The sequence below is a fragment of the Haliaeetus albicilla genome, chromosome 19 (assembly GCF_947461875.1).
Source record: "Haliaeetus albicilla chromosome 19, bHalAlb1.1, whole genome shotgun sequence".
In the NCBI taxonomy this organism is placed as follows: Eukaryota; Metazoa; Chordata; class Aves; order Accipitriformes; family Accipitridae; genus Haliaeetus; species Haliaeetus albicilla.
In genome coordinates, this window is record NC_091501.1 from 5,460,258 (window position 1) to 5,475,538 (window position 15,281).

Genomic DNA, 15,281 nt, shown 5'->3' on the forward strand with positions numbered 1-15,281 from the left:
CCCTTAACCACACACCAAGTGACTAATACATTGCCTGTCACTAGTCACTGGGCCGTGAGTGTTATGACAGTGAAATCAGCCCTGAAATGTAGATGCAAAGACCACCCTGCCAGCTCACCTTTAATTTTCCCAATATTTTCTCATGTTCTCCCCCATTTTTTTCTCCCTTGTTTCAGAACGGTGTTGTCCACAGGGACCTAAAATTGGAAAACATCCTTCTTGATGACAGTTTTAATATTAAGGTAGGATTCTTTTCCTCAGCTTCTCAGAATGGATTTGCATGTTTTGTAACATTTTTATCCGAAGTATTAGAAGAGCAAGTGTTATGGCAACAGCTACTAAGCAACAGCATCTGGCAAGAGGCTCAGCGGTTTGGAGGTTGGGGAAAGAGCACCACTGGTGAGCAGTCATACACGCTAAATGAAGCTTTGCATAATTTGAGGGAGAAGGCCCTGTCCTGCCACCCAAGGGTCGTGATTCTCAAAGCAGTATCTATCTACTGGTAAGAAACAGCAGAGCGTTTCGTGCAGTCGGGTTTATTGTACGAATGATATTATTGCTGGCTGCTGCTGGGACTAGGAAAAAACTCTCCTGGTCTACAGGGTTCAAGTACCTCCTACAGAACACTCTGAATGTCCTTTTGATCATGGCTGGAAAATAAGCAAATAGAGTTTCAAAATAAACCTAGTAAAGCACATGTGCTTCATTAGGAAATGGCCTTGGAACTCCAGACACAAACGTATACTTTGGATAGTGATGTCAGTGATGTCATTTCCATGTCATTTCTCCCCAGTGAAAGCATGGGAATGACCTTTTTTCCCTTCTTCTTCTTTTTTCCTAATAGCTGTAGCACAAAGATAAATAATGCAGAGATAAGTGTAGTTTCCAGATGGCTGAACCTGTTTCACTTTCCACTTCGTTCCTTCCTGGGTAGTTGGATGTGAGGGTGGCTAGGTGTGCCCATCTATGGGCAAACAGAGGGAGCGATGCCGAAGAGTTTCTGCTGACACTTGGTCATCCTTGCTTAATTAACAAAGTGATTGAGGAGCTCCCTGCGTAGGCAAATATCTAAATACACTGGATCTTCATTTTGTCTCCGCTGAAAGCCATGGGGCTGCACACACTGCCTTCTGCGCTTCACGCTGGAGATTCATTTTAAGCTGATGTGCAGTGGAAATGGAAAGTAACATATGGTAGCTGCCATCTGTGTAACACTGATGACAGAAGCTAACTTGGATCAACTAGTGGATTAAAGGCATATAAATATGTGGTTTCTAAAAATAGTCTTTTACAGAAGGCCCATCCAATGCAATACTTGGACGTTCTGCTGTTAGCATCCAGTGTTAAAGCAAACCTCCCCACTCCTGTTCCTACAGGGACGCTGGCTGCAGCAGCCCAAGCTGTTCTCAGCAGTGCTGAAAACAAAAAGTAGCCTTTCTAGGACATTGTATATGAAACAGGCTTCCGCAGGCAGGATGACCTTTCTTTCCGTGTTACATGCCAAACTATCTTCCCAGCTAATCAGGGAATTCTTGAGAGAAAAGAGGAATTTGGGGAATTTGCTAGCTGTGGTGGCCTGGATCTCCGTGCTCTGGTCCTCATATGCAAAACCAATCACTTCCCCAAGCCTCCGGGGAGCTGTGCTTTGTCAGAAGGCTCCGCTCCCTCCCCTCTCTTCTTTATGGGAGTCTAATCATCCTGTGGGGAGCACGGGAGGATGGGGCAGGGACAGGCAGCTTTGTGTTCGAGTCCAGACCATGGAGCTCACCCAGGGGCTTCTGAACCTCACCCAGGGGCTTCTGAACCTCACCCAGGGGCTTCTGAACCGCAGAGGCATTTCAGCTGCCATACCCAGTGGCACTGCTACAGAAGAAGTTCGGGTAGCCGCAACTCCCCACATCCCTTCCAGTCATTTGGACATCTATTTCTTGAAGGCTTCCCTTTCCTGAAGCTGCCGTGTAGGTATTTTGTGTATTTCCAGCCTTTCCTCAGTTACTTCTCTGCAAGCCGTAAGGCGCACCTCTGAGCGGGCAAGGCTGCCTTGGCGTGGGTAGGTGGCTGCAAGCTCCCTTGCTGTCCCCTGGTAACTATTTCTGCAAAGGGTCTCGTGAAGCTAAAAAATAGACCGAACTTAGGAAGCAGTTGGTATTTCATATATCTTACTATCAATGGTGTTTGAATTTGGATTAATTCAAGATTGCTTTTTGTATTGTTTTCCTTTTCTTCCCTGCTCTCTTTTTTTTACACCTCGTGACTAGGATCAGCTTTGAATACTTGATGTTAAGCACACGGCCACTATTTCCCTGATGCTGAAGCTTTGAATATGTTACTGTGGTTTCTATGATACTTGCACAGAATTTTACTTCCCACTTTTTCTTTGTTTCACTAAACAGTAACCGTTGGCAAGGAAACACATATGGAGCTGTAAATTATTTATTAGGAGTAAATTTATCAGGTCCCCATTCTGAGAGTATTTATATGGTTTATTCAGGCAGAAAAAAAGAAATATGCAGTCTGGGGTTTGGTATTGACTGATGGCTTCAAATACTCAGTGGAAGGCATTTTCTAGAAATGGAGTGCTAGACTTATCTGTACTTTCCCAGTATTTATATTTCATTCAGTGGATTACAAAGCATTTACAAAATTGGCAGTTTGATTTTAAGAATGAGAAAATGAAAGGAATCCCTTTGTTCTTGGGTGCAATGTGCAATTAAATACGTTTCTGAAGAAGCCAGTGATCTGTACATTATGATATACACAAACATGTCATAGTAATGTGAAGAAAACATAAAACGGAAAAAAAAAGTGATCTGATCTGTGGTATATAATTATGTTTTTCAGGGACTTGGTGTATGCAGTAATATTTCTTGCAAACTATTACTTAATACCCCTAAATGCAGCAAACACAAGTGAATAAAATGAGTTTTTAAAGACTTGTGAGACTGAACATGGACGTGGATCTATGGGAGGTATAAGTTCACCCAGCCAATTAATCAAACAGTACCTTGCCAGATATGCACCCAGCTATCTAGCAGAAACACCGAGTGTGAATGTTTCTCCTGGGACCTAACCTGTGGAGATCAATAGTGGGGCACGATCCTAGAGCTAAACCTTACCAAGACACTGCAGCCTCCCAGGGCAGAAGAGCGTTATTTGCTTTCTTACCTTGTTCATGGTGCCATGTTCTTTAAAGAAATAATGTGGCAATGAAAGTAGGGCTTCTGCAGTGTGTGCAAGCCTCTCCTTCCACACATTCCTGTGCCAGCTGTTAAGAGCACAGTTCACCTGCATGCAGGGAGGTGGAGAAAAACTGCTGCCCAATGTGGCGGCCAGGGAATTAGTGCCTTTTGCTGGCCTATCCAAATACTGTGTCCCTGCCCCATGCCACAACCGACCCCCAGGGACACCTCTGTCATGCAGCCTGGCACGATGGAGGGGGCCTCCTTGTTCACAGAAGGGCTGTGGCAGCCCCTGGGCTGGGAACCGCACCTAAAAGAGATGTCTAGCAGAGGTTGACGTAAACTGTATGACCAACCCCAAAGTGATAGAAGGAGAGAAAAATGCAAGTATAATAGTAATATAATCCTACTAACTGCACTTTCTCTTGGGCTGGTAAGGGGACACCAATCAGAATAACCACTAAAAACCCATGAGAGTTTCATATATACAGAGTAAGTATATGTAATTGGGATTTACCTTGCTGGAAGTCTGACTGACTGCACATACGTTTCACTTGCTTTAAGAGACCTAGTTATTTCTCTATCTGCAGTACAAAGAGACAGATTCTGAAGTGGGATAAAACTGACAGTTTCCATGAGTGTGAACTTCATGGAATTTATAGTCCATACTTAAGCAATAAATTACAGCTGGTTTATCATAGCTAACAGTAAATATGAAACATACACTCCTGAAGCGAGGGGAATAAAAGTCCACTTCCCTGCTCCTCCCAATTTAGGAAGTTTTTTTGACTTGATGCCTTAGTTCCATTTAAGTGCCAAGAACATGAAGTAATGTTGGCTTCTATTAATCTTGTTTTGGGGGGCATGACAGTTTTAATGGGAAAAGCTGATAAACATCAGTCTGTGAGTATGGGAGTGGACTGTAACATAAATACTCTTTTCCTGAATGGTCAGAATGAAAACATGAATGCCCAAGTCTGAGAGTTTCTTAGTGTGAACAATGGTATGTGTATCCCTATATATATATATTCATGCACATCCACATGCATTTTATACATTCCATGGTGTTAAGGGAATGTATCTTCTTAAGGAATCACACTGTGCAGTGTTTGTCCTTGTCTTAACTGCATCCTGAACTAAAATAAAACTCAATGACCAGCACGAATTTTTAACACTGAAATGATCCTATTCTTCGCCTGATTGACAGGGCACACTTCATAAGGCTTAAAACCAACTTCCTGCAAGCCAGGCGGGGTGACTTGATAAGAAAGTGGAATTTAGGGCAATTAAGTGCAATCTGAGCCATGAGAATATGTTTGCAGACTGCAATTGTACACCAGCTGTTTTCAATGACATTCCAGCCATACAATGAAGATTTTACAAACCACATTTATTTAAAGGTTGAATTTTCTGCTGTGTGTTGATAATACGCTGTTTGAGGGACTGAGTGAATTCAAACTATGAATGGACATGGTGAGATGAATTAACATTAATGAACAGGAATCAGCTGCTCTGTGAGGAGGATATTATGAGTCCAGATTGTCAGTGGGACACCTGCAAAAGCAGAACACCAAAATAGGAGAGGGGTGAAGTGTGAAATCTCATATTTGCTCTGTGACTTTAAAAATTTTGTGAAAATGATATTTTAAAAAGAAGTTTATATTTTTAACATGAAAGTATCTATATCTGTATCTATATCTATATATCTATTTATAAAGTGTATATATATATATATATTTCTATTTTGGGGTAAAGAAAGAAGAGTTGGGAACATCTGTCCATACTTCACCAACTTTGTTCATTTTGGTCTCAACTGTGACATTTTTAGGTGTAGCTGTAGGAGTTTAGATAGTAGAGACAAAGACTTTATGTCTCCCAAGAGTTGACTAGACATTGCAATTAAACGGATATTAGAGGCAGTGATGATGCACGTTTTAGAAAGCCAGGAGTGAATGATGCTGCTGGTAAATCCTTTTCCTTCCTGTTCACTTTGTGTTTTCTTGAATTTTCTCTTGTGAAAATTCCTGGGATTTAATTTCTTTCTGGTAAAAAGACCTGAATAAGGTAAAGAAAATCCAGAGAAAACTTCTGTCTCTTATAGCTATAATACCTTTTTTATGCCTGTGCTTTATGTCTTTTATGTATGCCTTATGTCAATAGTGGGCAGTAATAAAAGTACCTCTGGGAAACAGAAGCATTTGGGTTTTAAACAAGATAAAAAATGAGATGTGTTGCCTTGTGCTAGAGAAACAAAGGAAATGCAAAGGTTGTGGGAGTATTTAGTATTGCTATCCTCAGCCTTTGTTTTGTAAGAACAAGAACAGAGAATTGAAGTAAACAAAATATTTGGACCTGCTCCTGCAGTTCCTACATGGGCAAAATTCCCAACGGTCTCAAGGGAAGTTTTGTTTGTGTTGGGAAAGCCGGATTTGGGCCCATTGTTTCCAGTTAGGAACCAGACTTGTGTTTATTATCTCATGATAGACATCTCGTGTGCTTAACAGCTCAGATTCCTCAGCCGGAGTCCCTGAATCTGGAAGAGTTAGCAAGTGCCTCACTTTCCTCCTCCTTCAAACGTAGCTAAGTTCCTCATACTGGGAGGCACTGCTGTCCACTGATAGCTCTTCATCTTGTATAATCATCGATACCAAAGGAAAGCAAGCCGAAAGTGCTACCGTTCTCATCGTGCACATGCACAAAGCTGTGACTGGGGACACAGCTGTGAAACTGCAGGATAAAATTACTGACTTATGGTTGTGCAGTCCTGCAGTGACCTGTCTGTGAATGGAACTAAAGCATCCTTGCTCTTAATCTGGAGGATTTAACCTGGGGACCCTCTCCTCCTCTGGAGGATCTTTAGAGAGAGAAGCAAAAAAATCATAGAATAATGGGTTGGCCAGGCATCTTGAGAGATTATCTGTGTCGAGATCCCTGTCCTACAGCAGGGTCAAATATAGCTAAGTCTTTCCTGATAAAGGATTTTCTGTTGCATTAAGATATTGTTAGTACTACAGATGCCTTGTGCAATTCTATTTGCAGATTGCTGATTTTGGACTCTCCAACCTTTATCACAAAGACAAGTTTCTGCAGACCTTTTGCGGAAGCCCACTGTATGCTTCCCCCGAAATAGTTAATGGTCGACCTTACAGAGGTCCAGAGGTAAGAAGGGTCAGCTTTTCCATGGTGGTATGGGGATGCCTTTGATGATAATGTTCTAGAGGGTTAATCTTAATGCTAGTGTTACTGCACATGCGTGTTCGCTTGGGTCTCTCCCATATTGAAAGTTCTCAAGCTGCCTTCATTTGCTTTCGTTTGCTTTGCCTGTGGTTAGTCAGATGTTAGATACGGGTTTGCCGATCAGTAGGCGCAGCTGGACGTGATGCTGCTCTTGTGGTGCTAATGGCAGGGAGAAGGGTGGGGATCAGCTTTCCTGGGCTTCACATGCATTGTCTCTGTATTTCAGGTTGACAGCTGGGCCCTCGGTGTATTGCTTTACACTCTGGTTTATGGAACAATGCCCTTTGATGGCTTCGATCACAAAAATCTCATCAGGCAGATCAGCAGTGGAGAATATCGTGAGCCAACACAGACCTCAGGTATGAAAAAGGAGTGAGGGCAATGTATTGAGCCGACAGGAGTTCAGAATGGAGGGTTTGCCCGGCCCCTTCCAACATGTTTTGGTGTCATGTTAGAATGATGAAGAAAAAAAATCTCTTGTTCCCATACTGACTTCATCTGCTATCAATTCCCATCTGGGTACAGCATTTACCAAAAGCCCTTTTGAAATTAAAGTTTTGTAGCAGATAGATTTTATTGCCTTGGGGAAGCTGTAACGGGCTCTTTTAACTAGATCTATGACAGTGGAAGGTCTGTTAGCTATTGCAAATGGAATTGTTCAGACAAGCTGTAAACTGATACAACATACTGGTACAGATCAGTCCTCTAGCTTACGCTGTGGTATATCACAAGCAGAGAGAAGATGAATGGTTAGAGTGACGCAGTCTCTTATCCAAGAAGGCAGGCCAAAATCTGAATTAATGCCACTATGTTTGCATTTACTTCTACTTAGAGGATAACACTTTAAGGAGTCACCTGACACAAGAGCATCAACTAAGTCTGGGTCGTTGATTATAATGACTCCTTCCAGCCTTAAATGTGTATATGTATATATATATATATATTTAAATGAATATTTATCTTGTATCATTTGTTTGCTGTCCCTTTCAGTTTTCTGCTTTCTTGCTCTCTTTGTGAAAATACACCTTTAAAATATACAGAAGGCTACACTGTTTATGGAAAAAGTAAATACAAAAGCAATAATGTGTAGATCATTTAAAATATCCCTATTCCCCTTTGTTTTCCTCTAAGTTTTGTAATTATTAGAGTTGATAGGTTGGTGACTTCCTTCAGTAATATGGAACTATTCACTGACTAATACAGCACAAATATCAATTTCTTTGATAATCCAGTGTACATTTCCCAGGGTGAATCATATTCTTCTGATAAGAAGTAGTACTCAAATGCATTTTCCGACATTGACTGATGGCCAAAGTCTTACCCCCTTTCACTTCTCCTGTTCTAAGAAACATTATTTTTGCTCATTTGATTGGCTTCACACTTCCATTTTAAACTGACAAAACTAAGAATGCCCATATTCTAAATATTTTATATTCCATTCTTTGTCAATAGATGCTCGTGGTCTTATCAGATGGATGCTGATGGTGAACCCTGAACGCCGAGCAACGATTGAAGACATTGCCAACCACTGGTGGGTTAACTGGGGCTACAAGAGTAGTGTTTGTGACTGTGATGCCATGAGGGACTCCGAGTCCCCATTGCTGGCAAGGTTCATTGATTGGCATCACCGTTCTACTGGCCTCCAACCAGAGACTGATACCAAAATGAAGTGCCTTTCTAAGCCCAAAGGTCCTGAAGTCACACTAGAGAGACAAAGGTCTCTGAAAAAATCAAAGAAGGAAAATGACATTGCACAGTCCATCCAGGAAGGAGGAGCTGAAAATGCATCCAAACCCACCTCCAAGAGGCCCAAAGGCATCCTGAAGAAAAGGAGCAACAGTGAACATCGATCTCACAGTGCAGGTTTCATTGAAGGAGTGGTCAGCCCAGTGTTACCCTCCGCTTTTAAGCTGGAGCAAGAGTTGTGTAGGACTGGCGTAGCCATTAAAAGCGTTGTGGAGGGAGAGGTAGCGGGAAAATATGGCACTAAGCAGTCTTCACTAATGCCAAAAAAAGGAATCTTAAAGAAGACTCAGCAGAGGGAGTCTGGCTATTACTCCTCTCCAGAACGAAGCGAATCTTCTGAACTCTTGGACAATAATGATGAGACAGTAAACAGTGACACTTCTCCGGGGGTCACAGAGCCATCCAGAAATGGGTCTTACAGCCATTCCTGCAGGCGTAAGGGCATCTTGAAACATAACAGCAAGTATTCTACCAGCAGCACTGAATCTGCTTTGATTAGCCCTGACACACCAACGTTGGAGGCCATGGAAGAAGTGGTCCTGCCTGGGGATGCATTACCTCGAAGTTACAGCCGCCCTTCCAGCGTGATTAGTGATGACAGTATTTTGTCCAGTGACTCCTTTGATTTGCTGGATTTGCAAGAGAACAGGCCAAACAGACAGAGGATACGGAGCTGTGTCTCTGCTGAAAATTTCCTCCAGATCCAAGACTTTGAAGGACTTCAGAACCGCCCACGGCCACAGTATCTCAAGCGTTACCGCAACCGTCTGGGGGACAGCAGTTTTTCCCTTCTCACAGACATGGATGATGTGACTCAGGTCTACAAGAAAGCCCTAGAGATCTGCAACAAGCTCAACTAGCAGAGGGAAGATGGAAAGGGAGGGAAGGGAGTTTTTCTGTGTACCTTTATGATGGAGTAAGCCAGGTCACTGATTTGCTGACAATGGTAGGTTTTGCTTCAAAGGAGCTGACTGTACCTACTTAGCTGAACTCCTAGTAAAGTAGCCCCAAAGCCATCTCACACTTCTCTTATTTTGTGTCCTCAAAATATTACCTACCTGACCAGAGAATAACCTTTGGTCTTTGTATACGTGATGAAAGCACATCAGGATCTAGCAGACCAAAGCATCAAGATTTGATGGCTTGAAGTCAAAGCTAGACAGAATTAAAACTGGAAGTGAGGAATACATGTTTTGAGAGGTTTGTAATTAATATTAGATCAGCCTTACCAAGAGATGAGCTGAATTATTCAAGACAAATTGGGGTGTCTTTTAGAAAGAGAGCCTTTATTTCCCCCGAAGTTATTCATCTGGATACAGTCATTGCACATTGGGAATCTGGCTTGCATTATGCAGGAGGCCAGGCTAGGTGGTCACCATAGTCCCTTCCACCAGGGTGACCTGAGAGGTTCTGAACGCGTTCTGGGACAGATAATTTGAGAGACTGACCCCAGAATAACCTCACAAGGTGTATGTGGACAAGCGGTGGAGCAGGCATTCAGATCCCACAGCCATTGCTCCTCAGTGAGCAGGAGGCCCTAAGATTGTTTCCAACTGCCACTCCTCCCAGTAAAAACAGTCACAGAAATGGTAATGGGAACTGGAAGGAATGGATGTTGTCATCAGCTAAATGACCTTTTAAGGCATTTCAACCTGTGTTCAATTTGTGACTCTTTCAAAATGGCCAGCCAGATGAACGCCCAGACAAAGATGGATCTAACAAAGCGTCTCAAGGGTTAACTGACCCTCCAATCTAGAGTTCAGTTGCTGTCAGCAAATGGTGCCACCTTGCTGTTAGCTTGTAGTATTTGAGGGTGACAGGTAGTTTGCGACCAGAATGTTAGGTAAGGAAAAGGTTGTAGCATGTAGGAAAAGGATAGAGGTCAGAAAGTTAGTGGGAAGATGCTTTTCTCCAAATGAAAATGTTTCTAGGTAGGTAGTAATGGAGCAGAAAGAATTGAGCGATGAAATGATAATGGTAGATTTGAGAACAGAGTTAGGATACAATTGCGGGCCTCTGTCCGTATAGTGTAGCTGGTACTGTGTGTGCAATGATACCAGTTTGAAAAAAACCAAGAAGGATATGTGTTTGTATTCTCAGACATATCTAACTATCCAGACTGAAGGCTTCAACTCCCGTAAAGGTACCACATGGGTCTACTGGATTACCTGAATGTAAGCCTATGTCAGAAAGGCACTGTGTGTTTGGCAGGCCTGGGCAAACTGGAATCTTAAGGCCCATTTCAGTCTCATTTCCGTGAGCACATAGCCCCTGGCTTTCTTGGAGGTGCCAGGGTGTGAATAAGTTGCAGGTTTCAGCCTATGATGTCAAATGATCCACAGCTGCAAAACTTACATCTACACGCATACCCAGAGCAGAGGAGCATGGGCAAGTAAGCTCTGTTCTCACTCCTACCCTGTAACTGGAACTGAAAGCAGAATTTGGCCCACTGTGTCCAAAATCCTAGAGATTGTGCGGAAACGGAATAGAGTTCCTCTGGGGATTCCCTGGGAATCAGGGATAACCCCATAAATCGTTGGTGTCTGGGGCAGGGAGCTATTTCACTTGCAGATTCCTTATTCAGTGTATCATGGTACTTAAGTCTGCCGGTTCCTCCTAAAAATCAACTGGGCTGCCTAGCATAAAGATGAATGACCTTGAATTTCCTAAATCAGTTAATCTGACTCTATGGAGAACCTTTTCTCATTGTGAAACACTGGACCAAATTTGGCCCAGGAGTAAACGGCATCAATACCATGAAATCTATGAGAGATGGGTGCTCTCAGGTGGTCAAGTGAAATTTGGCTCGCTGTCCGTTTGCTCAGGAAGGGCAACTGCAGGTCATTTCTCTACAGATGTGTACGTCTCCGTAAGATATTCAGATATCCCATCTTCTCAGAGGCCCTGCATGTGCTCTTTTAGCCCATCCCAGATCAGCACCCCATTTTGCAGTGTACTGAGTTAATAAGTTTGCTGTGGTGCATTTTAAAACAACTTGACATAGTCTCCATGGCCTTTCCGAAACAAGGATGTGCTTTGCAGCCACGGCTTTTAACTCATGTCCTGGAGCTTAAGAGCCAGGTCCTCAGCTGGTGTAAATCAGCGCTGTCCCATTGACATGATGGAGCATCACTTTGGTGGGGTTATGCTGATTGACACCTTCCCTGCAGATCTGGTGCTAAACCTTGAATGGATTTATAGAGATTTCAGGACGAAGGGAAGGGAAGTCAGCTGGCCGTGGCGGGGAAGTGAGGAGCACCCCGAAGGCTCATATCTCCCGAGGCTTTTGCCCAGGCCTGCTTCCTTGTGTACAAATGTGAATGAGTGAGTGACTGCTTGCTGCCAAACTGGAAATGTTATGTAGGGATTTACTGGCATGTTACTGGCATGTTACATGTTTACTGGCATGTTATCATTCCTAGAAGAGAAGAAAAAAAAAAAACTTGACTGCACATTGTTATTATTAGTGTTGTGATTTTTATTTAATTTTTTTGTAATACAAAGTTGACTTTTTTTATTTGAATTTGTCTTTTTTTTTATTTATTGGTCTGAAAGCCATTTCAAAGGTATAATAATATATTTGGTGTAATTTAATTGGTGCGACATTATTTTACAGCTCCGGCCAAAATTGTTTGGTGTTATTGTTTTGGTTTTTTGTTCTTTTCTCCCAATCCTTGGTTGGTTTGAGCTCTACGAGGCACACAGGGGAAAACGCTGGATAATCACCCAAAGTGTTTGTATTTTTAATCTGATACTGTTTTTTATTAAATAAAATGAAATTAATGTAACTGTGAAGAGTCTCTTTCTCTCCCTTTTCTTTTTCACTGTACATCAGCGTAAGCTGAGGCCAAACGGTAATGAACATGTCATGCAGAAATACAGCAGCATCTCAGCACATTGTACCAAATTGTTTATGCAAAGCTTCTTGGCTCATTTGTGCATTTGAATGTAATGTGGGTGGCCACAGAGACTCCCGTGCTACGAAGCATTTGGCACTGCCTAACACCCAAAGCTTTCAGCTATAGAAATGTTTGGTGGAGAAGAATAGCTGACTGGGGTTTCTCTGCCGGAGATGAATGGGGTTTGTGGCCAGGTGTGCTGCAGGTGAGACGGAGCTGGCTGGCTGACCAGACACGGCGCAGCTCATCTGTAGCTGAGAGACAGATGGTCATGGTCCTTTCCCCTCTCTGGCGGGGAGAGGGACAGTTTATTGACAATGTTAATGCTCCTGTTGGTATAATTTAGGGGTTATTTGGGCAAAAAAGACCGGTGGCCATCTGCTGCTGTCAAATGTGGGATGATTTCAGTCAGATGGCTTTGAGCAGCCAGCATAATCAGCTGGTGAGAGGGAAAAAGGGAGTCGGTTTTCATTTTTTTTGGAGTCCCCCGATAACTAGAAGGCTTTAGATTGTTTTTCTTGGAAAATGGGTGGGCATCATAAGGGAAACCGGGTGTTAGGTATATATGCTGTGTGTGCTGGGGACTTGTTAAAATAAAGGAAATGGTTGGCAATGTCCTAACGTTGGCTCTGAGCAAGACACCATTAAACTTCACCCTTGATGCAGCCAGCCAAGATACCTGTGGTGTATATTCTGCTTTTTAAATTACAGGCGGTTTGGATTAGGATCCAAGCTTTGGATATCATGCAAAAAAAGGCTTTCATTTTCCTAATTCATTTTCTCTCTCTCAAGCTTTTTAAAGCAAGAAGCTATGGCTGTAGGTACTATATTTATTCATTATGACCACTTAAAAACCAGTGGGAATAAAGGGAAAAAGCCAACGATGCAGAAAGGCAAACAGCCGTTAATACATTACAAAGGGAATTATTAGCTGCTGTATGCTAATTGAGTCAGAAACTGTAAGGTATATATTCAAAGTCAGCACGTGTGTTCCTGTACCTGAGGTGAATAAGGTCTAACTGTGTGGGTGCTGGGTGGTGGAAAATGTAATGCAAGTCTCTTCTGTAATAGCAATTACGAAACAACTTTTTTTTAACATACTAGGAAAAAAGTGAATTTGAGGGCAAACCATTTGTTTTGTTTTAAAAATAATGACTTTTAGAAAGAAAGTTCTGGATGGCTGGGTATGGTGCGCCTCTGTGGCGAGCACTGAGAAGTAATTATGTACGTGTTTGTACAGCTCTGACAGCACATGCTTCTGGGGTGGGGTGGGGAGGGGAGGTGGGTGTCTAATTTTCCTATTTATTAAAGGAGATAAGTGTACAGTGATATGCTTTAGCTGAAGTTACATAGTAAGTCTGTAGCCAGACCTGGTCTTCTTTCATGCTTGCTCCATGGGGATTCCAGTGTTTCTCAAGAATTGTTGAAGTTTTATGGATCGGGCAAGACAGGAGCAAGGAAGCAAGACAGGAGCCCTGGGAGCTACACAGTCGAGTGACAAAAGCAGTAGTGGTTTTCTTGTCCTTTACAACCCTTCCTTTAACTCTAAAAGTCAACAATCTCAGTTTCTGATCCTGCAAAGCCTGTGCACGTGCCTAACATGATAATGCCAGGGATCCCTCTCGCTTCTGTGGTAGGCTTGCTGAAGTCCAGGGGCCAGCTCGCGTGAGCTGAGTGACACTTCCATATATCGGTAGAGCACTTGGAGGCCAGCACAAAAACTTGCAGAGGAGCCTGTCGCTGCTCTTCAAAGCTCGCCAGCCCCAAGTCACTGGTGCAGAGGGAGAAGGACTTGTGTCGACACAGCGGGAGGCAGCTCTCCTCCAGTGCTGTCACCGCCTCCGAGGTGGTGCCCACAGCCACCCCGTAGTGCTGGCAAGAGAAGCAAAATTCAAAGTGATACAGCACGATTTCTAGCCACAGAAGTTGCGTTTGATTTGTAGTTGTGTCTCTTCTCATGGAAGAGACTGGTCTCCATTTAGAGGATTCAGGGACTGTACAGGTAAGGTGCTAAACTGAGGTGAAGAGATGGCATTTTTAGTTATTGCACACAAATTTGCTAGGGATTCCATAAGCATGTGTAATAATGAACTTTGCAACACCAGAGTCTCAGTTATAGCTACAGGGTAAGTAAGTCATAACCAGTCCAATGAAGGGAGAAGTCCAATACTCATGTAAATTTAGTGTATATGAGAAGCTTATTAGTTTAGTTAAGCATTTATCTTGGTGATTCACATCTCATTTTAATGAGATGCTTCTGGAGACAGCTGCAGGAATGCTTTTGTTGAGCCAATAGAAACTCCGGTGTTTGCTAGCATCAGCCCAGGCTCTCCAGTACCTGTCCCAGGGTTACTGGTTTCAGGGTTTCAACTGAAAGTTTTACCACAGAAGAGAACAAGCTGTGTTTCCACTGGATTAATTGTATTTAGTATTCAACTAGGGCTTTGTCTTTTACTGTTGTCTGGTGGAGCTGTCTTTTCCTCCTTGCCAAACCAAGACATCTTTCTCATAAAAGCCTGAGTAATTTGGCTGGAGAAGCAACTTTTTTGGATAGATGATCTGAGCATTTTGTTTCTGGCTATCTCTCTCTGGCCCTTACCCCCTGCCCCATATTTCTTGGAATTTCATCAGTGCAGAAAACCCTTTGATTTGTGTATTATCTGGCTATACAGAACCCTGCACTTTTAAGGACATTATATGTATTTGCACTGATGCTTAATTGTTCCTTGGAAAAGCATTTTACAAGACAATTTAATGCGTTACAAGAAGGCTCCTCATCCCGACTCATGTGCTGGGCTTAGAGCTTACACTGAGAAGCAGCACACTAGGACCATGAAGGGATTAGATAGCTGACTGCCATCAAAATAAATAAATCAGCTGTACATGTTGGCCACAAGTACACTTGCAGGTCAGGACATCACCCTGCTTCTTCATTCAGCAAAGCAGCTCTACTGCCGTCGTGAGCTCAGGGTTTTTTGACACTGAGCACCTCTGAAAACTCCGTCTTGAGCTTTCTCACAGTGCACACCCAGCGCTGAAGCCTTTGCTGTCAGAGCCCATGTCGAAAGTTGGCGTCAACCCACCTTGATGTTTTCTTTTTGCCCTTTCCCCACTCACCTTATCCTATTTATTTAACACAAATAATGCCCCTCACTCTGTCACGTAGTCCAAATCTCCTTCGCTGTCCTGTTTAGTTTTGCTCCGTAGACTGCGTAATAGC

General features: G+C 42.9%; 1 protein-coding gene across 1 annotated transcript in view; it reads left to right on the top strand.

Annotated features, from left to right (window-relative positions):
- The window catches only part of NUAK1 (NUAK family kinase 1), a 48,985-nt gene extending 37,028 nt beyond the window's left edge, over window positions 1-11,957 (top strand). Inside the window, exons 4-7 of the mRNA XM_069807409.1 lie at window positions 177-242; window positions 6,219-6,338; window positions 6,643-6,775; window positions 7,869-11,957. Of these exons, the coding sequence (XP_069663510.1) occupies window positions 177-242; window positions 6,219-6,338; window positions 6,643-6,775; window positions 7,869-9,022 (1,473 nt within the window). The 3' untranslated portion in view covers window positions 9,023-11,957. The remainder of the gene's footprint in view (window positions 1-176; window positions 243-6,218; window positions 6,339-6,642; window positions 6,776-7,868) is intronic.
- The last annotated feature ends 3,324 nt before the right edge of the window (window positions 11,958-15,281 follow it).